This window comes from Aspergillus sydowii (genome assembly GCF_001890705.1).
Source record: "Aspergillus sydowii CBS 593.65 unplaced genomic scaffold ASPSYscaffold_5, whole genome shotgun sequence".
Lineage (NCBI taxonomy): Eukaryota > Fungi > Ascomycota > Eurotiomycetes > Eurotiales > Aspergillaceae > Aspergillus > Aspergillus sydowii.
The window spans coordinates 2,222,807-2,249,537 of NW_024467863.1; the positions used below are offsets into that span (position 1 = coordinate 2,222,807).

Below are 26,731 nucleotides of genomic sequence, written 5' to 3' on the forward strand. Positions count from 1 at the left end.
CTTCCACCTACGGATGTATTGTACTAGGTAGAAGAGTAAACAAATTCATACACCACCATACTTCTTAGAGTTTTGACCGTGATAACGGCTAAGGGCTGTTGTCAAAACCCTTCGGGTGCAAGGAAGAGAAGATGGAAGATAAGAACAAAAGTCAATAGTGATTAAACTCGCCGTCAGGATTGAAAGAATTTCTATTATGATGGGAGTTGTTACCTGTCTTGAGCCTTTCAGCTACCTCTCGCAGTCCAGTTCATCTAAAATGTCTGCATCAACCGAACCAGGCGTCGACGACAGCCATATATAAACACCAATGCCGCCTCCGCAATCTGAAGACTCCATTCTTGGCATGCTACCTTGGAGTACCCATCACCTTCCAAACGTCTTGGTTAATCTGAGAGCCAGTCTTGGGTTGCAGCACTAAGCACGCGATGCTGCCGATCGCGCCTTCTGGGTGCACAAACACTCGGCGGTTATCGCCGGCCGGACGCAGTCACGCCTTGGCGCATGTTCCTGGATGCACAGACTCGTCCTGCTGCTGTCTGATAAGCTGGGGCTGTTATTGTGCTGCGGGGGTTGGCCTGCTTTAAATTGGGGTTGTCGCCCATTCCTCGGGGTGGCAATTTGGGAAACTCCATAGCAAGAAGGCAGAGTAAATGCTGGAGCCTGGTCGTGCAAAATGAAGGTTATATACTGAGCTATGTCTGTCAGTCAACAATAATCTTATGCTAACATGCGCAGCTTTCCACCTTATCGCTCCTTGTAGGCGTCTCTATTGCTGTGCACTGGAGACCACGCGAGCCCAGAGCGACCGGATCAAAACGACTGACATTCAATGAAACGGTGGTCACCTCTGAGCTGTCTCCCTCCTCGATCTCGGTCCAATGGATTGAGACCGACAATGACGGGGAGTACGTCTTCCAAGAGCAGGACGGGAGCATCAAGATCGAGAGCATCGTCACCAACCGATCGCAGACCATTGTTCCAGCCGACCAGGTGCCAGACGACGCGTACGACTACTGGATAAGTCCGGATCTATCGTCTGTGCTCTGGGCAACTAACTACACGAAGCAGTACCGCCATTCCTTCTTCGCTGATTACTACATCCAGGATGTCGAGACATTCGAGTCGACGCCGCTGGTGGAAGGCCAGGTCGGCGATATCCAGTACGCCCAGTGGAGCCCCGACGGCAAATCCATCGCGTTTGTACGCGGAAATAATCTGTTTACTTGGGTTGATGGCTCGGTGACTGCGATCACCGAAGACGGCGGACCAGACCTGTTCCATGGCGTGCCTGACTGGATCTACGAAGAGGAAATTCTGGGCGACCGGTTCGCGATCTGGTTCTCGCCTGACGCGGAGCTGCTCGCATTCCTGAGCTTCAATGAGACTGGCGTTCCTACATACACTGTCCCATACTACATGGACAGCCAGGAGGTGGCGCCTCCATATCCGCGCGAGCTCGAGATCAGATACCCCAAGGTCTCCGAGACAAACCCAACAGTTAAGCTGAGTGTTCTCCAGCTTAGCGATAACAAGGTTACCACTATTCCGATCGATGCGTTTGACCCCAGCGAGTTGGTTATTGGTGAAGTAGCCTGGGTGACAGACGCCCATGGGGCTGTAGCTGTCAAGGCCTTCAACCGTGTGCAGGATGAGCAGAAGATTGTCATCGTGGATACGACATCTGGTGATGCTACAGTTGCACATGAGCGCGATGGAACTGATGGCTGGTTAGATAATTGGCTGTCGATGGCGTACGTTGGACCACTCGGTGGTAGAAATGCATCCTCTACATATTTTGTGGATCTTTCCGACCACACCGGTTGGACACACCTGTATCTCTTCTCAGCCTCAGGCGGCGACCCCATCGCACTGACGGAGGGAGAATGGGAGGTTACGGGGGTGGTGAGCATTGATCAACAGCGTCAGCTCGTATACTATCTCTCGACGCAGCACCACAGCACCGAGAGACACCTATACTCAGTGTCATATAAAACCTTCAAGATCAAGCCCCTGGTGGATGACACCGTCGAAGCATACTGGAGTGCTTCCTTTTCTGCAAAGGCTGGATATTACATCCTCACCTACGCCGGTCCAGATGTCCCATACCAGGAGCTCTACTCCGTCAACCAGACGGCTCCTCTTCGCACCCTCACCAGCAATGCAGCACTGATTGAGAAGCTCAAGGGCTACGCATTACCGGAAACCAGCTACTTCGAGCTGACGATTCCCAGCGGAGAGAAGTTGAACGTAATGCAGAGGCTGCCGCCGAACTTCTCCAAGGAGAAAAAATATCCTCTACTGTTCACTCCATACGGCGGCCCAGGAGCACAAGAGGTTAGCAAAGCGTGGAACCGACTCGACTTTAAAGCATACGTTGCGTCTGACCCTGAGCTTGAATTTATTACCTGGACTGTGGACAACCGCGGTACTGGCTATAAGGGACGCGAGTTCCGCTCCTTGGTAGCCAAACATCTTGGAAACCTTGAGGCAGAGGACCAGGTGTATGCTGCAAAGCAGGCCGCACAGCGAGAATGGATTGATTCCGACCACATTGCAATCTGGGGCTGGAGTTATGGGGGTTACCTCACGGGCAAGGTCCTTGAAACTGACAGCGGCGCGTTCTCGCTCGGTCTATTGACCGCGCCTGTCTCTGACTGGCGGTTCTACGACTCAATGTATACCGAGCGGTACATGAAGACGCTTTCAACGAACGAGGACGGGTATAATACCACCGCCATCCGACGCACCGAGGGCTTCAAGAATGTAGAAGGCGGATTCCTGATCCAGCACGGCACAGGCGACGACAATGTTCATTTCCAGAATGCTGCAGCTCTGGTCGATACTCTGATCGGCGACGGTGTCACGCCAGAGCAAATGCAGGTGCAGTGGTTTACCGACTCAGACCATAGCATTAACTATAACGGAGGGAATGTTTTCTTGTATAGACAGCTGGCGCAGAGGCTGTACGAGGAGAAGAAACGGTCGGACACGGAGGATACACATCAGTGGAGCAAGAGACACCAGTGGATGGCTAATTAATACTTGTATTAGCCTTAGCTTTTAGGTATATACGCCTATACTCCATAATTAATATCTGATGTGCGGCATTTTCTTAAGCCCGGCCCCGGCCTCGGCCTCGGTCCTCGGGGTTAACAAAGATCCAGTCCGCTCTTCATCCCTCTCTTCACTATACTCGGTGTTTACTGTTTATCTACCTGGATTTATTCCATCAATCCATTATGCCTAATGAACCCCCACGAAAACGCAGACGCCCCGCAAAGGCATGCGAGCAGTGCCGCCAGCGCAAAGTCCGCTGCGACCTGAGCGTGCCATGCGGACCCTGCACGCGCGCCAAATCCGAGCTGAACTGCTCCTATCGCGATGCGGCCGTCGCATCAGATTCCCGGACTGCAGGTGAAGCCCGATTCGATACCCAGTCGCGAGTCCAGCGAGAACCGTTGTCGAAGGTGTCTCGGCCTCGGAGAATTGCTTCAGGTGGGAACCCGAGTTTGTTGACTCCGACCACGTCGTCCGCGACTGAGCACGGCGCTATCGCTGCCACGGATGACTTGGTTTCTGCCATTCGAAATATCCAGGACCGTCTGCACTCTCTGGAGCAGCATGTTTCGAGTCCGAGTTCGGGGTCAGAGGAGACGGCCACGCGACGGCCCAGCCTAGAACGCGAGTTGCGTGCGCTGACAGCCAGGGTCGAAACGGTTGAAGGTCAACTGATCCGCAGATCAAACAGTGTGGATTCTACTGCCTCTGTGAAAGAGCAGAACTCGATCGGGCTGATCGCTCCACGCCTGCGATCGTCGGCGCAGAAGGTCAAGTTCATGGGTCCGACGCACTGGTGTAACAAGATGGACCAGGTAAGTCTAGCCCGACCGTCTCTTTTCTTTTATCCTTCCGTAATGGGATACCTGAATAACGGCTCTGCAGCTTTCTATTGCCAAGGTTCTGAATAAGAGTGATACTGAGCCGGGACTAAGGGACCGGAAAAAGGATGCCGTTGATACAATCAAGGAGTGTCGCGAGCTACGACGGTCTATCAAGGCCCAGCGTTCGGTGCGCTTGAATGAGCCCGTGGCGGACTTGCGTAATACCATCCCGCCGAGAGAGGAGTGTGACGAGCTTGTGCGATGCTATTTGCGCACGTTCGAGGGGGTCTACCGTGTTATCCATGTCCCGTCATTCTGGTCTGAATACGAGGAGTTCTGGACGCGGTCTGAGACTGATTCCGAGACATCTCCCTTTCTTGTGAAGCTCGTGCTTATCCTCGCCATCGGGACGGTATTTCGGCCCAGTGATAGGAATGATGTGTACGCCCAGCAGGTCCAGAAATGGATATATGCCGCGCAGTGGTGGCTGGCTGGACCGACCGACAAATCCACTGCCAATCTCGATGGCCTCCAGGCAATTTGCTTGCTCCTGATTGCGCGCAAGGCGTGTGGTCTAGGCTCATCTCCCTGGCTCTCCACGGGCTCCCTCATGCGCGCGGCCATGGCAATGGGGTTACACCGTAGCCCGACAAACTTTTCATCCTTGTCCAAGCTGGCGGCCGAACTGCGACCACGACTCTGGGCGACTGTGGTGGAATTGGTGCTCCAGGATTCACTAGAGTCAGGCACGCCTATTCTCATCCCGGCTCATTTCGACACCACTGTTCCCTCGAATGTCGACGATACTGATCTAGGTCCGGAAACTGCTTCGGTATCCACAGCTGCAATCGCCGATCAAGTGACGGACTCGTCAGTTCAAGTTCTGCTACAAGGGTCGGTGAGATTGCGCGTGGAAATACTCAACGTGATACATGACAGTAAGGGCCAGTCCTACCAACAGGCCCTTGACCTTGGCGGGAAAATGAGGGCTGTCTGCCGGAATGCTGCAGCATTCCTGCGCTCTGCCAATACCCGACGCCGGCGCGGTTTTTCCCTGGAACTGGGAGAGTTCCATGCGAAGTTTGTTGCGTCCCAGTTACACTGGTATATCTTGGCCCTGTATATGCCCTTTTTTGTCCAGGCGAGGAAAGACCCGCAGTATTATTACGCGCGAAAAGCTTGTCTAGAGTCTGCGAGTGTGATAGTATCATATGCTGATACGTCGCAACTTCCGCTGCAAACGCCTGTGGATGATTTCTTACGCCTCTGCCTCAGCGGGAAGGGTTCGTTCAAAGGACCGCTCAGTTTGGATGTCATATCAGTGCTATGTCTAGAAATCGTTACCCAGCTAGAAGAGGAACTCCCCTCAGAGCTGCCAGGACCAGATGGAGACTCATTGGACATTCTTGTCGATGGGAATCGCGATCGTCTGATTCAGACCCTTGAGCAGATCAAGAACCACCTCTTCCATACAATCGCCAGCGGCACCCCAAGCATGAAACGGTTTGGCCTTTTATCGGCTGTTCTTGGTCAGATCCGCGCGATGCAAACGGGGCAGGACGTGAAGAGTGCTGTTTATGAAGCTGCAACGCAGAGCTTCAAGGATTGTCTTTCGGCGCTGCAGATGAGCACTGCTCAGTTGGGTAGACCGGTCGACGGGGCTGACAGGGATAACATACCAGGCTATGACATTTACGATCCGACATTGTCTGGTCTTAGCATGGATCTAGGTGTAAGTGTAGTGAACGTAGACGATGAGAAACCGGGCTGACAAGTTGCAGGACTCGCCGCTCAACCTCGACCTTTTGAGTCTGTTCCCGTCTGTTTACGACGGCAATATCCTTTCTCTTCTTGGCTGACTGCTGCCGTTACATTGTATTGCACACATGTCAAGACTACATGCAGGCCGTTGAATCCTTCTGCCAAAATTAGATGGCTTGCATGGTATAAGACCGCCTCCACACGAAGCTCCCGCGTAATCACCATCACAACAACGCAATGCAATCTCGTTCCCCGTCCAACTTCCATCCGTCCGACGTCGACGACTCCGTAATTAAATTAATCCCCAGACCAGCTCCGCAGTTCATCATCAACAGCTGGAGACATCTGGAGACAGCAGGCCATGCGCGACGTCGCCCGTGAGCCAAGACCAGCTCGGCCCGCGATGCGACTTGATTCCGGTCCGCATTCGGGGCGTTCTCCGGCTGATAGTCTGAGATAATAGTCTGGGGCTTGCCCGATTGATGATTTCTGATTTCTGTTCCTGTCAGTAGCTCCGATAGCTCGGCTTATGACGTCTTTGGTGAACTGGTGTCTCGCCGACGGGTTTTCTGTACGCCTGCTACAGAACATGGCAGATATTATGCGCAATGGAGTGCAGTGATCATTATGAGCAAGTATTTACTCTATGATTGAAATTATTAGCTTTATTATGGTGATTTCCATGTATACTTTGCGTGAGACAGAGATCTGGCTGGTATCACATGAAAAGCCGACCACGTGGTTTTCTTTCATGTGAATGCAGGGTCTTTCCTATTCGGGAACTTCTACTCTCTACTCCGTGTAGTATAAGAGAATCAGGGGCGGCTTCAGGAACTGTAACCAAGTCTTCAAGCACTCAGAAGTACTCAGAGAACAGTCGCTGCCATTCATCACCGACCACCATGGAGATTCCCGCAGACATCACCCTCAAGACCCTCAAGGGGTCCTGGACACTGGTATGTACCGTTCAGCCAACCAACAGACAGGTACAACGCTAACGCGACCCAGGACAAATCCATCTCCGATGACATGGACCCCATCCTCAAGCTCGTACGCCCTCTCCCTTACTCCCTCGCTCTTTGTCCGCACAAGAAAAACAGCTAACCCCACGCAGCAAGGCGTCGGCTGGCTAACACGCAAAGGCATCGGCGCCGCAACACTCACCCTAACCTTCGATTCCACCGTATCCGACACCCAGACAACAACCATAACCATGCGGCAGACCCTCACGGGCGGAATCGGCGGGTCAACGGAAGAGCGCATCATGGACTGGGCGGAGCGCGAGCGCGCAAACCATATCTATGGCAATGTGATGTCGCGCAGCCAGCTCGTCAAGGGCGTCAAGAGTGATGGTGCTGTTCGTCCGGATTTGGAGCTGCAGTCCACTAGCGATAATGAGAGTATCAAGCAAGAGATTAAGAACTTCTTGCAGGCTGGACAGCCGTATCTTGCGCCTGGGCACGAGGGGGAGGCAGAGATTCCGGATCTTTACATTCATGATTTCGGACGGAATGAGAATGGCGGGTGGACGGCGGAGCAGGTATGCATGATGTATTCTCTATTCGTGACTGGTTGAATTGTGCTGACTGATGCGATCTATAGGTCTGGAGTATTGAGGTTATCGATTCGCAGCGCTACTTGACGCGTCGGATTGCCGCGGTGAGAGAGGATGGGTATGAATTGGCTCGCTTGGTGTATAAGTTCGCTGGTTTGTAAGGATAAACACTGTTGCTCGCGGGATTATAAAGTATACCCTGATTCGCATGTGATACAACAGTGACATACAACCACTAGTAACGAGACTTAATTCCTACCATGTGGATAGAATATCCGCTTATGAATTAAATGTAATCGAAGTATAATACATTTTCTCCAGAGTAATATAGTTAATTAGTGTGTTCCTGACATTATACTCTATCAGGAAGAATTTTCCAGCGCAAATATATATAATCGTCCACTATTATTACACCCACTTCAACACTTCCCCCATTAAGAATGACAACTCAGCAACTACACTAAACAACATATAAAGAATGCCTTTCTCTTCCTCCATCCCGTAAACGCACTCAACGACGGAAATCAAACCTTCCTGCAACTTAATTCACAATCTATACCGACGTCACTATTTAGAACAAAGTTCAACCTGCATATTCCCATTCAAGGCAATGCCTCAATCAACCCAGGATATGCATTGCAGATGCGGGGTCAAGCAGGTCTTCAGGAGACACAGCATCCGTGCAGACGACCCCGATGACCTCTTTTGTCGATAACGATTAACAAGAACGAGGGCATTAAGGTTGCTGCGCGCATAAAGGTAAAAAAGGCCAAGGCGTGGCTGGTTAGCTGCAGACGGTGGAATCCTGCGGGATTTTTCCCCGATAGATTGAAAAGCCTAATTATGGCCAATTAAATGCCTCGAGAATTAACTCCGACTGCAGAGTCTAACTGTGCATATACGAGAGAAGTTGAATGGTGATAACTTTACCTCCCTCCTTTATTTCGCAGAGCACAGAGTAAAAGCGAACTCCGTACTCCGTACAGAGTAGAGCTACTGTAGAGCGGAAGAGAGCGGAAAAGACTCCGATGTCGGGCATGGATCATCGGCAGGTTTAATCTCCGCTGAACCGGATTCGTCAATGTACACTGGCCAACCAGAAAAGGACAGAACGTGGTTGGTCCATACTGACAGACATCGGATCCGGCATCTTGTCACCTTGCCGAGTGGACTCGCGGCATTCTCTTCCTCGCCTGCTGTCTGTCTGTCTACGTATTAGCTATTTGACTACTGGCTGACAGGGAATATCCCCCGTTCTCGTGGTCTAGATATACGTCGTAGGTACGTACTCGGCCCCATCCATCCAATGCGCCACATCAAAGTGCCACTTATGGTACCATATGGTACCCGGTACCATCTGCCCATCTACGTACGTGCTGTCCCGACTCGCGTCCGTTCCATCCCTCGGTGGTTGACTGGTTGTGGTTCTAGTCAGTGCTCCTAGGAGCCTCCCGGCCTTCAACGCGCGGAACCCCCGCACTCAGTCCATGGGTGTGGCATAACGGTTGGAGTCTTGGAGACGCATTGGAGACAGGCTTGCTGTCTTCGAATCTTCTACGGTGGATTATTTCTAACTTAAGCGTCGTCGTCCAGAGGATGCGCGGCGATCACTCGGCGCCGGCAACTGGGAGCCGGCAGTTGGCTGGTCTCTGGTCTGGCCTGGTCCGGCCTGGTCTGGTCGATAAAGTAGGTTTGTAAATTTGTAATGTGGCTGGGTTCCATGTCCTTGAGGTTGTCTTAGCACGACCTCGGTTGCCCTACGCGAGGTAAGGGGAGGTGAGGTGAGGTGAGGTGAGGACCTGTTGGACGAGCGATATAGACGCAGGGATTGAAAACGTGCTACACTGCTCACTGCTCACGCTCGGAGGAAAGACTATACAGGCGAGCATGGCGAGTTCCGGAATCAGCCTCCGAATCAGGTAGATCCAGCGCGGTGACATGTAGCACTACTGCACTAGTCGTGTACCCTGCGATGGCAGCTCCACTGATCGGGTATATCAGGATGTCGCTAGCCGTTACTCAGTAGTCACTACTCGTTAACGGGGTGGCCAGGTCCAATCAGGTCAGCCAGACCAGTCACGTCACTCAGATGTATCATCCAGCCAGCATGGCACGGCTAGTGTATCTCGCTAACCGGGTTGCTGGGACGAGATACTACGTACTGTTCGCGGTCACAAGCTTGCCGTTGATGCTGTTGCCGATGAAGTCCCAAATTCAAGCTCACTCGAAGCTCAACCGAAGCTTGGTCTAGGAGGCGTTCCAGCGAGTAAACCGATAGCAGGGCAGGTCAGATGAGTGAAATCACGCAATGTGGCCGCGTCGAGCTGTTCCAGTCGAGTTGGTCGAGTCGGTCGAGTCGGTCGGTCGGTCGGTCGCACTGCAGCCAAGACAGATAGAGCTCCTGCCAGTGAGATCTGACACCGGAGGGACGTTTGGGCTGCAGCCAGCCAGTCAGTGGGCGTGTTTGCAATTGTTTTGGGCTGGAACAGGACTGGAACCTGAACCGTGGACAGGGACCGACAGTTATGCGCCTGCTTGATCAGGAAAGCTCCGAACCAGCAGCAGACTGAACCGCGGATTTGGGCCGGCGACTCGATGCCAAGTCTGCAGCCGGGGGCGTGAGGCAATATTAATACTAATATCGATTGATGAAGAAGGTGCTCCGCTGCGGTTGATCTGCGTCCACACCCTGGATGGTGGATGGGATGGAGATACAATGGGGAATGGGGATAGAACGGAGAATGAGGGATGGTATTTTGTTGCGATATACGAAAGAAACAGTCTAACAGTAACAACGGAGATATAAGGCCGCTGTTGATACTCCTACACGCAAATCGGATTAGCTGGAAATCCAGCACATCCCTACTGTAGCAGGCGATTCACGGACTATCGCCATGAGGCTGATACACTAGGTCGCTCATAGTCTGGACTATCGGCAGTCACGCGCGTGGTTTAAACAGCCAATGAAAAAAATTGCTACAGTGGCGACATCTTCTCGCCCCTATTCTGAGCGAATATTCTAAGAAAAGACGCATTACCTCGGTGGCTGGAGTGTATCGGACATCGAGTCCCAGCACCATGGATGGCGAAGGGAGTGCCTGACCACCCGCGTATTCCGCGTATTCGGCGGATGGATAACGGTCGCAGAGAGGGTAACTGACCGTGGGAGAGGGCAGAAGCATCCATGGGAATCAGGCGACGGGAGAAGAACAGAACTGCAGACATAACAAGCAGGGTAATTCGGTCGGAAGCGACAGTCTTGATTGGGCCTGATCGCCGACAGGCAAATCGAGTCAAGCAGACACGTCAGAGCCCAAAAGCAGCAGCCAGCAGCCAGCAGCCCACGAGTCCAGGAGTCCATGATCGTCCGTCAGTCGGACTGACCACCAACAATTAACAGAGGCATCTGTCAGCAGTCTGCCAGTCAGCACTCAGCTCGTCTGCTGCAGCCAGTCAGAGGGCCCGCCGGCGTACCTGCAGAGACAAGATCTCCGTGAGTCCTCGTGGTGCTGGAACGCGCTATACGAGTTAGTGGGCCTAGTGGCCCTCTAGGTAACTTTGTATTATGGGGGCCTCGGTAGATGGATGATCTGCTGCTTGCGCTAGACTGCGACAGGAAGTACGTCCGACCACTAAATGGAGATCCTGGGCTGGATCGGATACCGGGTTAACGGTGAAAGCACAATGACCATCAACCACTGACCAGGGAACGGTGGCTAGGATTAGGAAACCAGGGCTAGCCGGAACCAAGGAAAGCTCGTGAGGAGAATGATGACTGATGGGAGTTGGAGATGGAGAGACAACTGCGAGAGTGGCCACTTGATGCGGGGAGACTGAGAGGCAGCGGACAGGTTCCGAGCAGTGGGCAGATTCTGCACTGCAGAAGACAGTGGAGTCGCAGCCACTGGTGACTGACTGGCTACTGACTGGCTACAGACTGAGTCTGGAGCTCCTTTGCCCCGAAAAGCCCTAAGTCCAAGTCGCTCTCGTCTCTACGTCATTCACGGGCGGTGTGTTGACTGGAAACCGTTCAGGGTGAAACAAGTGCGCAAAGTTGGCACGGAAATTAAATTTAAACTTTATCTAGCTGCACTAAGCGAAGTTACAGGCCTGGTATATCGGAGGCTGCATGCAGTCCTCCTGGAAATATGACGGTGCGTGTTGGCGCGATGGAGGCTGCCCATAGTGGCTGACCCACGCCCCATCGACCAGCGGTGGGGGCAGCTCGGACATCGAAAAGGACGCCTCCATGGGGTTCGGGTCCTTGTGCGGGTGCGGGAATGGATGTGACTGTGACGAAGGGATGTAGTGTACATTCGGATATCCCATGTAGTCGCCCGGCTGATCCAGCATCGCCAGCGGCTCTGTGAACGAGCCGAAGGGCGCGCTTGGCGGGTATGAGACGGGCATGCTGTTGCTGGTGCTGGCTGGGAAGACCGGCGGACTGGACTCTTGTGGGAAGTAGTATATCGTATGGCTTGTATCGTTGGTGCCGCGTCTTGAGTCGTCCACGCCGTAAACTGCCGGCGTTATTGGCGTGGAGGGGCCCATGATCGGATTGGGCCCGTAGATGGGACTCGTGAGCTGGGCGTCCTCGGGGCTGGAAGGGAGAATATAGTGGTTTGCTGGAGATGTGGATGTCGACATCTCGGGGATGGAGACGGAGGGTCGCGATACCTCGCTGCGGCCCTCAGAGAACGAGTCGCTCTCGTCGGTCCTGTGCGAGGGGAGTGGCCGGGGATGTGATTGCAGGGTGTTGTATGTCGAGGATGAAGGGAGAGTTGGAGGGTGGTCGAAGTCTGACGGGCGCTTCTGCATCGAGTTCTTCTTTGCGCCAGAGAGACGCCTGCTGCCGTCGTACTTCTTGCGCGAGGGCTTGGTGATGTGCCATTTCTTTAACCGGCTGCGCAGTTGGGATTCACTGGAAGGGTTAGAATAGTACTTCAGACGGTGTGGTATGAACATACCTAGGGTGGAAGTCTGTGGTCTGGACGAGCTTGATCACTTGCTTCAAGGGCCACTCCTCGTCCTTGTACAGCTTCGTGATCAGCATGCGTTTCGTCTCCCAGATGTCTGGCGAGATGGCGCTCTTCATGGTGTAGTAGTGAGTAATGTACAGTAGAAGTATAGTATAGTACAGTGTAGTATGGTAGAAAAGTATAGTAGATGGTGGATGTAAAGTGGGAATGTATAGTGAGAGGTAGACAGGGGAAGATGAATGAACTATTGAAGCTTCCCCATACCTTTAATATAACTTTTTAAGGCCACAACAGGATCTGAGCTAAGCTAGAATCATCGTCGATCAAGTCGCCATCCACTCCTGGAGACAACGTGAACGGTGAACCAGCGCCAGAGATGAACCAGGAGTTGGGACCAGGACCAAACCACGGAGCTCATCCCCCAGCCAGCCTTATCCACGCAAATCGCGCAGGTTGGGCGACACCACAACGGTCGTCTCACGATTTCCTCAGCATCGGCAGTGCGCATCTACCGAAACAACGGCCGCTGCCTGGTCCAGCCCCAGCACGTGGTGAGGGCCCAGCGCACGCTGTGAGTGGCGAGGGATGGCGACGGGCGTGCGTTCCATGGGCGATCCAGCAGGGATCCTTGCTGCGTTGCCCCCGATTAGGCATAAGCATCGAGCGCTGGCTCCAGTGGGCTCCAGTGGGCTCCAGTGGCTCCAGACACGCCGGTTCGACCCAGATGATCATGGGTGGCCCTAGAGCAAGCTGGGTATAGAGACCGAAGGGATCCCCGCCCGGGGTCCATAGCTTGTCTCTGGCGCTGCTGCGTATGACCTGTTCAGGGAGTCTGTCGGAACTGACCTGCCTGATATGGTGCGGCCAGTGCCCATCACGCCAACTTTATTGCTTTTTGCCCTTGTGAGAGGCGTTTAGCGTCTCCATGTCTGGTGTCTGTCGCTAGTGTGTTTGGTCGCCATAACCCGCTAGCCAGGAGCCACGAGGATGAGGAGCGAGGACCTTGTGGCCGCAGCAAGCGTTAATATTGATTAATGTTGATTAATTTTGATGTTTAATTGTTTCGGCACCCGGCTATGTGCTCGCTTTGATCTCCGATGGTATCGATGGTGATAAATTCCGATGCTGATGACTGCCGTATCCGGTATACTCCTCCAGAACTCCTGCAGTAGCCTCTCCGTGATAGTCCCCTGGAGGCTGAAACTCATTTACTAAAGTTATACAATTACATTAAAGGGACGCTATCTCGAACTCGTGAATGAACTGAACCTGAACCTGACTCCTGCTCTAACTCGAACCCGTATGAAATCCGTGAACCCCAGGGCCATCCCAGACCCAAGTCCTTCAAGCCAGACTCTGCAAATTAACCAGGTCGTAGTAATGCCCCCGCCGTCGCAGTAGCTCGCCATGCGTCCCGGATTCCGCAATCCTGCCGTTGGCCAGCACGTAGATCACGTCCGCCCGCTGGATCGTACTGAGCCGGTGGGCCACCGCCAGCGTTGTTCGGCCCCGGGCTGCCGTATCCAGCGCGGCCTGCACGATGCTCTCAGACTCCGAGTCCAGCGCCGATGTCGCTTCGTCCAGTAGCAGAATCCGGGGGTTGCGCAAGAGGGCTCGTGCGATTGCGATGCGCTGCTTCTGCCCTCCTGAGAGCATGCCCCCTTTGCTGCCGACTTCGGTGTGGAAGCCTTGTCTGTGAAAGTCAGCTCCAGTCTATCCAAGTTATCTATTTATAATAGGAAAGGAAAGGACGTACGGCAGCGAAATGACAAAATCGTAGATATTTGCGTCCCTGCAAGCAGCAATCAGGGCTCGGTCGCTGACCTCCTCCGCATCCATCCCCAGAAGGATATTCTCCTTGATAGTCCCCTGGAACAGCGCGGGCTCCTGGCCAACAAATGCCAGCTGCCGCCGGTACGACTGGAGCTCCAGCCCGCTGATGTCCCTGCCATCCACGCAGATCGCCCCAGCCAGTGGGTTATAGAAGCGCTCCAGCAGCGCGATGGTCGTGCTCTTGCCGCACCCGCTGGCGCCCACAAACGCGACGAACTGCCCCGGCTGCACGCTGAAGTTCAGCCCCTGCAGCACGGGCGTCTCGATGCGCGTCGGATACCGAAAGTACACGTTGCGGAACTCGATTCTCCCTTCCAAGGACGAGGGCGTGAGGACTTGGCCCCCCGTGCGACCGTGGATGCGCGGCTTGCGGGTGTAGAGCTTCTTCAGTTCCCCCGCTGCGTGGGTGGCCTTGGACATCCCGGGGGCGTATGAGAAGACGCTGCCGGCCGCTTGGGCCCCGAAGATCACCTCGCTGAAGCAGACGTAGAATTTGAAGATGGTGTACTCGTGGTGGCCGAGCAGCATGCCGCCGTACCAGAACCCGAGCGCCATGCAGAAGAACTGCAGCGCCTCGGAGCTGGCGTAGAGGAACGACGAGCGCAGAATCGAGGGGATGTCTGACCGGACCTGCTGCTTTAATTGCGAGCGATAGGAGTTTAGAATGACCTGCTCCATTGTCAGCGAGACGACGGTGCGGATTGCCGTCACGGCCTCGCTGACCTCGCTCGCGGACTTTTGATATACTGAGCGTCCGCGCGCCTGGAAGCGAGTCAGGATCCAGGTGCGTAGAAATCCGCTGAGAAGGAGTAAGGGTACAGCGGACGAGCAGACGAGGGCGAGCTTCCAGCCCAGCGCCAGTGCGACCGTTAGAGATCCGAACAGGTTGACACTGACGATCAGAAGCGTCCCTAGGGTCGCGCCACTGATTCCAGCCAGGTTTTTGACGTCCGTCGCCAGGATAGACGTCAGTGTGCCCGGGGTGTTGTCTTCTTCATCGAAGAACGAGATATCCTGCCTTAGGAGGACCCTGAATGTGCTGCTGCGAGCCCGCTGGATGAGCTTCTCTGCGCTGAAGGCGAACAACGCCCCCTGCGAGCCGAAGAGGAACATGGTAATCAATCCCGTCATCAGGAACATGGACGCCCAGAAGCTGGTCTCATGCTTTAACCTGTCTGGCTCGGATACTGGGATAGAGATGGCGTTGACGGCTTTTGCCAGCAACACCGACTGCGCCGGCTGCACACCACCAGCAAACAGCGACAGCACCAGCCCAACGCCCATGATGTACTTCTCCGGCTTGTTGAAGCTGGCAATGAACTTGATCAGCGTCGGAACTGTAAACCTCTTTTCCTTGATCTGTCCTCCGCCAAGAGTCAACACGCTCTGCCGCTTATACGGCGTCAGCGGCGAGTCTATCGAGTCCGCCGTGAAGTAGTCCGACTCTGCATCGTCGTCTTCGAACCAGAGCGTCGCCAGTTCCTTGTCTCCTTCGCCTTGGGGCGCACTATCTTTGATGCTCTGCGCCTGGACAAGACTGGCATACACGCCTCCAGTCTCCAGTAACTGAGCGTGCGTCCCCTGCTCCGCGATCTTCCCGCCCATCATCACCACGATGTTATGCGCCGTCTTGATGGTGGATAGTCGATGCGCTATGACTATCGTTGTGCGTCCTTTCGCTGCCCGGTCTAGAGCTGCCTGGACCAGTCCTTCTGACTTTGTGTCCAGCGCGGACGTCGCTTCATCCAGTAGAAGGATCTTCGGCTCTTTGACTATGGCACGCGCAATGGCAATCCGCTGCTTCTGCCCTCCTGATAGAGCCAGCGTTCCTATATTCGTCTCGTATTTCTCTGGCAAGGCAGAGACAAAGTCATGCGCGTCGGCAATCTGAGCAGCCTTGATAATCCGCGTTCTGATCTGGTCGTCCGGCTCGTTCTCAAACTCCGACCCAATCAGCCCGTACTTGATATTCTCGTATATCGTTGCCGTGAAGAGCTGCGGCTCCTGCGAGACGAGCGAGATTTGCTGCCGCAGCCATTGCAGGTTCAGTGACTCAATGTCGTGCCCGTCTAGAAGCACATCGCCGGCCACGGGGTTATAGAACCGCTCGAGCAGTCCGATGATGGTGCTCTTCCCTGACCCCGAGGGCCCGACAAAGGCCGTTGTTTTGCCGGCTGGGATACGCAGGTTGAACTTTTCCATGACTGTGACTTCAGGACGCGAGGGGTATGCGTGTCGGATGTTCTTGAACTCCAGCTCCCCTGTTACTGTCGACAGGCGCTGGCCGTCCGTGGAGAGCGGGTTCAGCGGTGACTCCCTGTCTATCGTGCCAAAGATCTTGGTCGCTGCAGCGGCTGCATCGGAGAAGGCCTGGATATTCGGCGCGACATTCCCCAGCGCATATGAACCCAGGATGATAGACATCATGATGGTCAGGATATCCCCCGGCTGGACATTCGCCGAGTCGCTGACTAGAAACCTGGAGCCCATCCACAGGCCCAGCCCATAGTTCAAATACATCACGCCGAGGATGCCCGCGATGACGAGGGCGAATGTCATCTGCACGATCCGGCCGAATCGCTCTGCTTCGCGGAGGTGGCTTTCGTATTTCTTTGCGAGGGCTTCCTGTGCCCCGAATGCTACGACTGTGCGGATCGAGTTGAGTACGTTGTCTGCTATACTCCCTCCCTTGCCGTAGCACTCGATCGAGCGCTTGCTGTATATCACCGAGACGGTCGAGCCCACGCCCATGATGATCAGCAGCGCGCCGAGAGTAGATGTCGAAATGAGTGCTAGCTTCCAGTACTTGACGAAGGCGATTATAAATGCCGTGAAGAAGCTGGAGACACCGGCTAAGACTAGACTCGCCTTCTCGGAGATCCCATCCTGGATCAGGTGCATGTCGCCGGAGATGCGCGTCGTGATCTCGCCGGCGCCCAGGGAGTCGAAGAAGGCGATGTTCTGCTGCAGGATGGCCTGCAGATACCGCACGCGGATCTTCTGCGTGACGGAGTTGCCGGTGTGCACGAAGGCAAAGGTCGCCGTGCCGATGGTCAGGAACTCGCCGACGCCTAGGTAGATGAAGTACTTGACGTTCTTGGTCAGGATGTCGTAGAAGTGGTCGTAGCTCATGGCGTAGCTGGCCACCTCGCGGAATGTGGATGTGATGTTGCCGAAGAAGACCTATATACCGTCAGCTATACAATTCTATATAATTTTATACCATCACTTTGACATACCGTGAATAGTGGCAATGCAGCCCCTCCCCCAATCGCACATAGACCTCCCAGTACGAGCAGCGCCCAGTCCCAGCGCGACGCATAGCGATAGATCTGGAAGTACCCTACCTTGGGCGTGGGCATCTGGATCTGCTGTGCCAGGACGTCGTTATCACTGCCATTTCCATTTCCAGTTCCATCTCCATTGCCGTCGTCTTTGGCCTTTTCTTCCATGTCCAAAGGAAACATCAGCGACCGGCGCGTCATCCGCATGGTGTCCATTGGCACCTCCTCCCAGTCGGCCGTGAAAAAGGCCATGCTGTCTCGGACATTGCTCGCCCTGCTTCTCTTCATGTGCCTGCTGTCGGGACGCAGGTTGCCGCTGCGATTCCAGCCGCGATTGTACTCCATATTCATTATTCACCACGATGATTGCGATTATAAGTGTGAGTGACAGCCGAGTCGATCGGCGACTATCGAAGTTAAACGTGCTTGCGGTCCTATCACTGTCGTGGCATGCTGCATGCGAAGGTTAGATCAGAGCCAGCTGGCGTAGCAATACTGCGATTCGGCGTCGCCCACTGTCGACTGTCAAGCCCGTCGTTCTTCGCTGAGTTTGTATACAAGCCCAAACCTAAGAACCGCACCCGGAGCTGCAGCAACGAGAACAGCACAGGAGCTCCAATGTTCCAGGCTAAGCTTCGGAATCAAACACAGACTACAAAGGCAACTGGAGAGCGAGGTCACAGGAAAGCACCCCGCGAGGAGACACTGACACTCTGAAAGACCGAGTCTCTGACACGCTTCCCAGAACGGACTGCATTCCTCTTCCAGCTCCGCTCCACCCCGGCCAGGATCAGATCCAGGCTGCTTCTCCTGTCCCGACGAATTGTGCCGAAGCCTGTGACTGACGGGCAAGAGCCGATTGCGAGCGCGCTAGGCTTCGACGTGAAACGGTTGGAATGCCAGTGGCCCTACACTGATCAGTCGGCACTCTGTAGTATGACACCAGACCCAGGATTTCTGCGCCCGCCTAATTATTGAGCTGTGCCGACTGTGGATTTAGTGTAGTTTACTGTAAGGGTCTCTGGAGACTGGATCAGGGGGATTGCTAGGATTATTTTACAAGCGTTTTGCTTCTTCTAACGCCAGTGAAACGGCGAAACAAGCCATGTCCACCAGGGTTGGACATGGCGGCGATCACGGCAGTTGAGCCAACAGTCAACCTAGGCCAGGCGGGGCGTGTTCAGCAGGTGGGCCTGTTTCAATCTCGAGGTTCCTAACGTTATCTGCTCCGTAATTTATCTTCATCTCGTGTTGAGCAGTTCCGATCGACAAGTCCAGTGTCTTAGCTCTCCATTTGATACGTGATACATCCACCCCACGAGGCTGAAGTTTGAGACGCACTACGCTGTCTCTACATCGGATCGGGCAAGCTGTGCGATTCAAGATCGAGAACTGGTCGCCTCGACCTGGCTTCCGTGATCGACAGTCAGGATGTACTTACTCCGGAGTAGTCTACTTGCTGCCCATGTGAAGGCCAGGACAGTTTCAGCCCTGTTTCATGCCCAACGCCGCAGAAAAGAAGAATGTCGTATACACTGGATTCTGTTTCGGCGAATTTACTGGAATCATGTCAGTATTTAGAAATAGTACCGAGTCGGAATCTCAAATCTCAAATCTCAAATCCCGAATCTCAAATTTGGATTCGGATTCCACTCCCACATGGGTGATTTGTCCCACTAACTGCTCGGTATCTGAGCGCACTGTCACTCAAAACTGAACTGGGGGATGTGCGCGATTAACCAAACCCAATCCGACTCAAACTCTCCAGCAAGTGACTTGCTTTTACCGTGGAACCAGGTAGACATCCCCTTTTAGACCCTCTATTTACGGACGCATTGATTGCAGCCTGTTTGCCGATCACCCCGGACGCATTAACGATCTGGGAGAGCGAACCAGGGAACGCAGGCTGTGGTAGCGAGTCCAACAGGTACCTCGGTCGCCCAAGTCAGTCAGAACCTTGAATGTACGAGGTTGCAGGTCAACGTCAGTCTGGATAACTTTGTTGGCGGGGGAGATGAGATCGACAGCACTATGGATGCATTCGCTGTACCCCGGATGTCGCTATCTTACTATTGGTTTTACTGTTTGTTATTTACTTGTTCCTCGGTGGCAAGAGTGGCAAAAGTGCAAGAGTGCCTGTTGATCTCGGTCGCGCGTGCTGCATTGGAATACTACGAGATGTAAAGTCATTTTCATGACTCAGTATCATGCAAAGTCCCTCACGAGCAAACAGGTGTTCGACGCCGTCTAGTCAAGATCTCATGTACGTAGATAGAATGGTATAGAAGACATCGCAATCATGAATTAACAAGATCAACTGCACTGTACTAGTACCCCCGCGTTATCCCCTGCTTCCCCAGTTCTTCAAGGATACATCCTTGTCATGTAGACGATCCTCATCTCTCCCCATCCCCATCACTATCTTAGTTCAGGTAGAGAAGATCTCAGCGAGCAATCACAGACCCTTCTCCTTCTTCGGCCCCAGTGCCCTCGAGGCCTGGCTATACAGCCTCGGCGCCTGCGTCTTATACGTCGTCAGGTAGAACGAGATAAACAGCAGCAGGTACGAGCTGATAATGAACACCCCGAATCCAGCCGCGTACTCCTCGCCCATGCAGTTTCCGGCGTTCGGCGCCCAGGGGAAGTACGTTGATGCGAAGTACGTGTATGAGGCGAAGTAGATGAATCCTACTCATGTCAGAATAATACTGGTTAGCTTTGCTTGTGCCGAGGATGTATGTACTGTGATTCTGATCTCTTTGCGGGGGAGGGGACTGGACTGGACTCACCGATGTCGATCACGAACTGCGCGATCTGGAGAATGGTTATGTAGCGCTTCCACCAGATGCGGATCCCGCGCGCGCTCTGGAAGTAGTACCAGTACATCACGACGTGGACGGTCAGGTTGAGCGTGATGGGCACCCAACTGACGGACGTGCGGCCGACCAGCTCGACGTAGCACAGCAGTGCCGTTGCGCCGTGGTGGTATGTGTGCAGGAATGTAAGCGGTTTCTTTTTCAGGACGAGGAAGACTGTGTCTGCAAGTTCCAGGTACTTCGTTAGGTAGTTTAGCTGTATCTGTTAGTGATGGTCCATATGGTTCTTGGTCAAAGGCCTACATAGTAGAGTAGGACGAGTTCATCGGTCCAGCCACCTCGTGCATCGCATATCGCGACGAGGACTCCATCCTGGAAGAGCGTTGGGAGGATCTGCTCGACGAAGAGCGCAAGGAGCACGCCGCTGATTGCAGTCAGGATGAAGTTGTGGATGATGAATGGGGTCTGCAGTTTGAAGGCAGCCCGGTTCTTCATGAGCTGTCGCCCTCCAAGGACGACGACGTAGTAGCTTAGAAGCGACGCTATAGTTCCCTGCAGTGTAGTCATAGGGGTCACTCCAGGGACGAGCTCGAAATCGGACGTCGATTTCCCGGTAAGAGCCGTGAAGCCCTTGCTGAAGTGTGGCCAGAGATGGACGCCAAAGGGACGGTCGAGTGTAATCGCCATGTCGGATGAAGCTGTGAGGAAAAGGGATAGTTGCAATGTTCAATTGTCCTTCGGTACTTCAAGACCTCTTATCTACATGCGAACTGATGAAGGCATATAACCCCTTGAAACAGGACCTGTGGGCGTGTAACAGCCGGCTCTGTCGTCGGCTCTGTGATGCGACAGCCATCGGCATTTCATTAGACAGGGCCATGTGTCGTGATGAACCTGGTCCGTGGATTCTCGAAACGTGCACTCGCATCGCCCATAATTGCGATGCCTATGGGGTATACACGTTGGTGGGGATGCCCTACTATAGTCTACCATAAGTGTTATACTAATTCGCCGGTGGGCCTGGGACCAAATTCAAGCCGAGGCCAGCCCTACTGAAATTACCTCCGATCGACTTTATCGAATTCCCGGGACATTGAACGGGATGGGTCATTTAGTATTAGCAGAGTGGGAGTTCAATAGTCCCGGCTGATTTCCCTGATGCAGCACGGTCCGCGGTCTGTAACAACTAACGCACGATGTGGACTGGTCTAGTGGAAACGGCATTCATTAATCAGGACTGTGGGTCCCTGCCCTCAGCTAAGACATCATCTACGCAATTTGCTAACTATGTACATGGAAGCGACCACCAACCGAGGATCCTGCTCAGGCTGTGTGCTCCTGCAGGGCCACCTTGAGGTCTGGCAGTTCCCAAAAGGCGTAGCAGCGAGACTGTGTCGTCCAGTCCTGGACTCTGCCTACATACTGACCGTCGAATTCGACGAAAAACGAAGATAGCGTGAGAAGCAGCATTTGTTGCGCGAAGCTGTTTGGTTAGACAGAAGTGCTACAGGTAAAGCAGTAGAGTAGACTTACTATTTGGCAATGCAAGACCGGCTCCCAAGTAGGAAAGGCTGGACAGCCTCTTTCTTGTCGGTCGAGTCAGTCCTGATCCATCGCTTGGGGTTGAATCTGGCCGGGTTGTTGAAGTACTCCGGGTTGTGGTGCAGGGCGTATAGCGAGATGCCGATTTCAACCTGCACGATTCAAAATTTAGACCAAGGATTGGAAAAGTGTGGAAATGCACTTACACCCGCAGGCACATAGACGCCATCGACATAGGCCCCCGGTGAAACCCGGGGTCCCCCGAGAGGAACAGGGGGGTAGATCCTGAGGGCCTCTGTAATCACGGCATTGAGCCACGGCAGTTTGCCTAATACTTCCAGGGAGATATCGTCCGTGGACTTGAATTGCGTCCGCAGTTCCTCGGTGAGACTGGCGTGCACATCCGGGTGCGAAAGGACGAGCCAGATCGCAGCGCAGATTGCGTGGGATGTCGTGTGGAAGCCAGCAAGCATAATGGCAGAGAAGTTCTCTGCGACTTCTTCCTCGGGCAGCTGGGCTGTCTCTTGTCTCTCCAGGACCTCGACCATGATGTCGCGCCGGGTGTGCTTTGCTTTTAGTTGTCTATATTTATTAGTATAGAACGAGCTGGGAAATATGGTAGACATACTCTCGAATGAGGCGCATTCTCGCCTCCTCGCTTCTCTGCCGGATTCCCTTGCGCAGAATCTGGCGCAGCATCCACTTGATAAGTGTGGGAACACCAGAGCCCTGGAATTGGTCGCGGATAGTGGCCCAGTAGAAGATACGGGGGAGTTGTTCTGTCCAGAAAAAGGGCCGGCCTATGCAAGTTAGATCTTTCACGAAGGAAAAGAAATCGACAGACGCACCCCTTTCAATACAGCCAAGTGACTTTCCTACAAGCACCTCGGACACCATATCCACAGACAGGCAGTAGTAGAGGTCATTCAGGCTGATCGCCTTCCGGCCTTCTATCCTCTGCTTGACCAGCGCATTGAAGCGCGTAATGCAGCCCTTGATCACGCCCTCATGGGCAGCCATGCATCCCGGACTGAGCGACGGACTGAAGAGCTTGCGAACGGTGGCATGGTAGTATGGATCGGAGGCAGTGAAGATGTTCCGTCGCGAGATGGCCTTGTAGAACCCCGTCTTGAGGAAAGTATTGCTCTTTCCAAGACCGGCGCCGTAGATGTTTCTCAATGACTTGATGCTGTTGGTCGACAATTGGCCCGGGGCGAACCGGACAACCGTTCCTATAAAGCAATTCTAGTCAGCCAAATGCATTGATTCGGTGGCTTGCTGGGTTTTACCATAGTTGTCGTGCAGGGACTTGAACTTGAACGCACTCCTTCCGGTCAAGAAGCCTAGCTTTGTGTCGAGCTGCAGGGGTTAGCTATGCAAAGGATATCTGGTCGAGATACTCACTCCGAATAGATATCTTCCAATAAGTGGTCCCTTGACGCCTCGAATAACAGGTCCCGGCTGCAGCAATTGCAGGCAGAATATGAAAGCACCCGGAATCTACACAAGTCAGTGGCCAGGACAACAACCTCAGAAAGCGTAAGCATACCAGAATAAAGCTCAGGGCTGAGACCAGCAGTGTCTGGACGTCATTGAAGTTGCTCATTGAGAGCGCATGCGGCACAGCCATGACGAGCGTCATTTTGGCAAGGATGTCTGTATGACTTGGAATTCACAAGCAATTGAAAATGAAACGTCTTGGGAGGTTATATAACAGATACTGATCTATGGACTCCGTACTGCAGACTGCGTCCACAGCTCACATTCGATCGGCCCATGCCCACCTGTGACAGTCAGTCCACTGCCGAGACTAAGCCGACCAGAACGACAGATGAATGCCGATTACAGGTCATTGTTTCAGGCGGGACCGCAATTTGGATCTGCAGGGCGCCCTCGAAAATTGGCCGATCGCACTGCGAATTTTCATATGGGCTGCTGCCGAGGAAGGGCCCCAGTAACGGCGCCGGCCCTGCGCTGCTGAAACGGCCACCGTTCTGCCCTTGTATCACGCCGTGCAGCCGTGGGGCGAACTTTATTTGGGTCAGAGACTGGGGCCAAATTGCACTTTATTTTCTACACTTTGAATCTGTTTCTCGCGGGGTTGCGAAATGTGGAAATGCGCCCGCTTTGCCAGGAGGCCCCTCAGACCCCTCTTGCTCTGAATATCTCTCGTAATTAGATTCAATTAGCTTGTCTATTCAGGGTCGCCTCGGCATTGCCATGCCACGCCCTGAAACGCTGCCATCTCAGTGGGCGGGTAATGGGTATATCTTATCGCCAGACCCTGCTCCTGCAGCACCACCACCACCACCAAACAACCATGGCAACCAGCGTGCTCTTCCTCGCTAACAGCGAGCATGGCCAAACCAATATTGTCCTCGCAATCATCCACGAGCTTCTCTTACGCGGCGATGTAGACGTCCATCTTGCCTCGTTCCCCGTCCTCGAGAAGCGTCTGAACAAACTGCTCAGGGATAACGAGCAGAGCTACGACGCGAAATACAAACAGCGCGTGCACTTCCACCCCGTGCGTGGCCCGTCAAATACTGAGATCTTCATTCGCACTGGCAAGCGCGGCGCGCACCATCCTCCCGGCTATACGGGCTCTGTCCTCGGCTTCAAGTCGCTGTGCGAAGACATCTGGGGGTGGACCGAGGATGAGTATGTGGATATCTACGAGAGCTGTGTCGAGGTCATCAACGAGATCAAGCCCTCGCTTTGCGCGATTGATTTCTTCTTCCTGCAGGGTCGCGATGCGGCGTATAACACGGGGCAGACGACGGTCTTGTTGAATACAACGTCGCTCAGCCATATCGTCCTGGGCCTGCAGAAGAACGGCGCATGGGCGTGGAAGTATCCAATGTAAGAATCGCCCCTTTTCCTCCTCTGTCTTGATAAGGTCACTGGCTAACTGTTCAGGCCCGGGACTGGATTCCCTTACCCCCTTCCACTGCATCTCATCCCCCTCAACACGATGGCCGTCATGAAGACCGCCAAAATGTACCACGGCAGCGGCAGACGTCGCGAGATCAGAGACTGGCGCATCAAGCATAAAATCCACGGGCGCTTTCCGTTCGCCGACTCCTGGATGCCCAATCGCCTGCATCTCTCGCCTGCGCTGAAAGAGCTGGACTGGCCGTTCGATGTCCCGGACAATGTTGTCGCGTGCGGCCCAATTCTCCTCCCTTGTGCTCCGGTCAAGGCTCAAGACCCGGAGATGTTCACATGGCTGCATAAAGCGCCGACTGTCTTGATTAACCTGGGGACGCTTTATGCTCCGAACCCGGCTGTTGTGTTGGAGATGGCTGCTGGTGTCAAGACCTTCCTTGACTCGCCCTCCGGTCGGGGCATCCAGGTGCTCTGGAAGCTGCCGAAGCATCCTCATGACCAGGATGAGATCTATAGCCAGTCGACTACGCCGCTGCAGGCGGAGCTAGACAGTGATCAGGTACGGATTCTGTCGTGGTTCGAGGTCGAGCCGCTGGCGATGCTTGAGACCGGCCAGATCGTGTGCTCTGTTCATCACGGAGGCGCAAACTCGTGGTATGAGGCTATACAGTAGGTATCCCCAAGCTGATACAGGTTCTTGGTGCTGATGATCGCAGAAATGGAGTGCCCCATGTTGTGCTCCCCGCATGGCAGGATTGCTACGAGAACGCTGCTCGCGCCGAGTGGCTAGGCATTGGTGTCTACGGCAACAAGACCAGGGCGCCTGATATCAGCGGAAAGGAGATGAGCAAGGCCCTTATCAAGGTTCTTGGTAACAGGGAATCCTACCTGAAGAAGGCAGCCGAGTTGCAGAAGCTGTGCCAGAAGAAGGAGGGCCGTATCCAGGCCGCTGAGAGAATTGCAGACCTCGCAGCACGGCCGGACAAAAGCATGATTGCTGTTCCTGAGCCCAGGGAGGATGATCCGAGGATTGTCAGGATTGATAATGGCTCCGGGGCGACTCTGGAGACTATCACTTCGAAGAATGCAGCTACCAAGACCACCAAGTAAGCCGGAAGCCATCCCTAATATAAGCCGTCCATATTAACGAATTCAGGTCCATTTTCCGCCGACTCGCTGAAATACTGGCAGTCACTTTCATCTCGAACAGCTGGCTCATTTTCCCCATCGCAGGCTACTCGCTGCTGCTCGTGCCCCATATCAGAATCCTCGCCCTCCTCTACATCATCCACATCAAGTTCTTCTCCAACGCACACAAAACCACCTCGCGCTCACGCAGCAAATGGTTCCGCTCCTCTGCCCTCTGGCAGCTGCACGCCTCGTACTTCCCTATCAAGCTTTACCGATCTACGCCCCTCTCCCCGCGCAGGAAGTACGTCTTCGGGGGGCACCCCCACGGCATCGCCTGCCACGGCCTCGTCGGGGCTTTCTCCGCTGACCCTGCAGGCTTCGAGGAACTCTTTCCCGGTATCAGGAATACCATGCTCGTCAAGGACGCCATGTTCACCACCCCGTTGCTGAGAGAGTACCTGTTCTACCGCGGCCAGAGCGGAGTTAGCCGCGACTCGTGTATCCAGCACCTCACGCGCGGCGGGTACGATCTCCGCGGGATGGGCAAGGCAATCACCATCAGCGTTGGCGGGAGCCGTGAATACCGCATTGCGAGACCCGGCACAATGGGCATCGTGATTAAAATCCGGAAGGGGTTTATTCGGCTTGCGGTTGAGACGGGGGCGGATCTGGTCCCCGTGCTTGTCTTTGGGGAGAACGACCTGTTTGCCCCGATCGATATCAAGTCCTTCTCTGTTAAGGGCTTGATTGCGTGGGCTTGGGAGAAGGCTGTTGGGCATAAGGTTGCGTTTTCCCTGGGGAGGTTTAATGTGTTTTGTCCGTTTAGGAGGCCGTTGAATGTGGTTGTGGGGAGGCCGATTGAGGTGAAGCAGCAGCGGTTCGATATTCAGGATGAGTATGTCGACGAGCTGCAGGGGCGGTATGTTGATGAGTTGAGGGCGATTTGGGCGAACTGGAGAGATACCTTTGAGGCTGATGCGTCGGTGAACTTTGAGATTGTTGAGTAGATGTTGTCTATATGATTGCTTCGTGTCTGGAACATGGAGGTCTATATAAT

The 26,731-nt window shown here is 54.0% G+C and overlaps 8 protein-coding genes across 8 annotated transcripts; 4 read left to right on the top strand and 4 right to left on the bottom strand.

The window, feature by feature from the left end:
• Positions 1-676: 676 nt before the first annotated feature.
• On the top strand, positions 677-3,042 carry dppIV (prolyl dipeptidyl peptidase DppIV; the record flags this gene model as incomplete). Its single annotated transcript, XM_040852258.1, has 2 exons — positions 677-682; positions 739-3,042. 2 exons carry the CDS (start codon positions 677-679, stop codon positions 3,040-3,042), a joined length of 2,310 nt encoding a protein of 769 aa, XP_040703072.1.
• A 215-nt stretch (positions 3,043-3,257) lies between these two features.
• ASPSYDRAFT_105414 (uncharacterized protein) lies at positions 3,258-5,526 on the top strand (the record flags this gene model as incomplete). Its single annotated transcript, XM_040839841.1, has 2 exons — positions 3,258-3,770; positions 3,946-5,526. Coding segments are annotated over 2 exons (2,094 nt in total), but the record flags the coding sequence as incomplete, so codon positions are not given.
• A 1,021-nt stretch (positions 5,527-6,547) lies between these two features.
• Positions 6,548-7,361, top strand: ASPSYDRAFT_58384 (uncharacterized protein; the record flags this gene model as incomplete). The annotated part of the gene is made up of 4 exons (XM_040849526.1): positions 6,548-6,601; positions 6,654-6,695; positions 6,760-7,185; positions 7,248-7,361. The coding sequence occupies 4 exons, from the start codon at positions 6,548-6,550 to the stop codon at positions 7,359-7,361; spliced, it is 636 nt and encodes a 211-aa protein (XP_040703074.1).
• Positions 7,362-11,292: 3,931 nt separating this feature from the next.
• On the bottom strand, positions 11,293-12,295 carry ASPSYDRAFT_31878 (Clr5 domain-containing protein; the record flags this gene model as incomplete). The annotated part of the gene is made up of 2 exons (XM_040844918.1): positions 11,293-12,121; positions 12,168-12,295. The coding sequence occupies 2 exons, from the start codon at positions 12,293-12,295 to the stop codon at positions 11,293-11,295; spliced, it is 957 nt and encodes a 318-aa protein (XP_040703075.1).
• A 1,228-nt stretch (positions 12,296-13,523) lies between these two features.
• Positions 13,524-17,479, bottom strand: ASPSYDRAFT_150870 (uncharacterized protein; the record flags this gene model as incomplete). The annotated part of the gene is made up of 3 exons (XM_040842046.1): positions 13,524-13,872; positions 13,936-17,195; positions 17,252-17,479. The coding sequence occupies 3 exons, from the start codon at positions 17,477-17,479 to the stop codon at positions 13,524-13,526; spliced, it is 3,837 nt and encodes a 1,278-aa protein (XP_040703076.1).
• Positions 17,480-19,751: 2,272 nt separating this feature from the next.
• On the bottom strand, positions 19,752-20,799 carry ASPSYDRAFT_31880 (elongation of very long chain fatty acids protein; the record flags this gene model as incomplete). Its single annotated transcript, XM_040844919.1, has 3 exons — positions 19,752-19,984; positions 20,086-20,374; positions 20,416-20,799. 3 exons carry the CDS (start codon positions 20,797-20,799, stop codon positions 19,752-19,754), a joined length of 906 nt encoding a protein of 301 aa, XP_040703077.1.
• Positions 20,800-21,315: 516 nt separating this feature from the next.
• ASPSYDRAFT_45707 (uncharacterized protein) lies at positions 21,316-23,369 on the bottom strand. The gene is made up of 8 exons (XM_040847098.1): positions 23,204-23,369; positions 23,059-23,154; positions 22,944-23,013; positions 22,503-22,886; positions 22,283-22,454; positions 21,861-22,236; positions 21,646-21,806; positions 21,316-21,595 (listed from the first exon to the last, which is right to left on the bottom strand). The coding sequence occupies exons 1-8, from the start codon at positions 23,294-23,296 to the stop codon at positions 21,436-21,438; spliced, it is 1,512 nt and encodes a 503-aa protein (XP_040703078.1). The 5' UTR covers positions 23,297-23,369; the 3' UTR covers positions 21,316-21,435.
• Positions 23,370-23,974: 605 nt separating this feature from the next.
• On the top strand, positions 23,975-26,681 carry ASPSYDRAFT_31882 (Diacylglycerol acyltransferase family; the record flags this gene model as incomplete). Its single annotated transcript, XM_040844920.1, has 4 exons — positions 23,975-24,516; positions 24,574-25,212; positions 25,260-25,649; positions 25,700-26,681. 4 exons carry the CDS (start codon positions 23,975-23,977, stop codon positions 26,679-26,681), a joined length of 2,553 nt encoding a protein of 850 aa, XP_040703079.1.
• Between the last annotated feature and the right edge of the window lie 50 nt (positions 26,682-26,731).

Bases quoted from the DNA above. Each gene is read 5' to 3' on its own strand.
- ASPSYDRAFT_45707 (XM_040847098.1), bottom strand. From the start codon at position 23,296: ATGACGCTCGTCATGGCTGTGCCGCATGCGCTCTCAATGAGCAACTTC. The intron at 22,887-22,943 runs GTAAAACCCAGC...ATTGCTTTATAG, and splicing joins GTCCCTGCACGACAACTATG to GAACGGTTGTCCGGTTCGCC. The intron at 21,807-21,860 runs GTAAGTGCATTT...TGAATCGTGCAG, and splicing joins GCGTCTATGTGCCTGCGGGT to GTTGAAATCGGCATCTCGCT.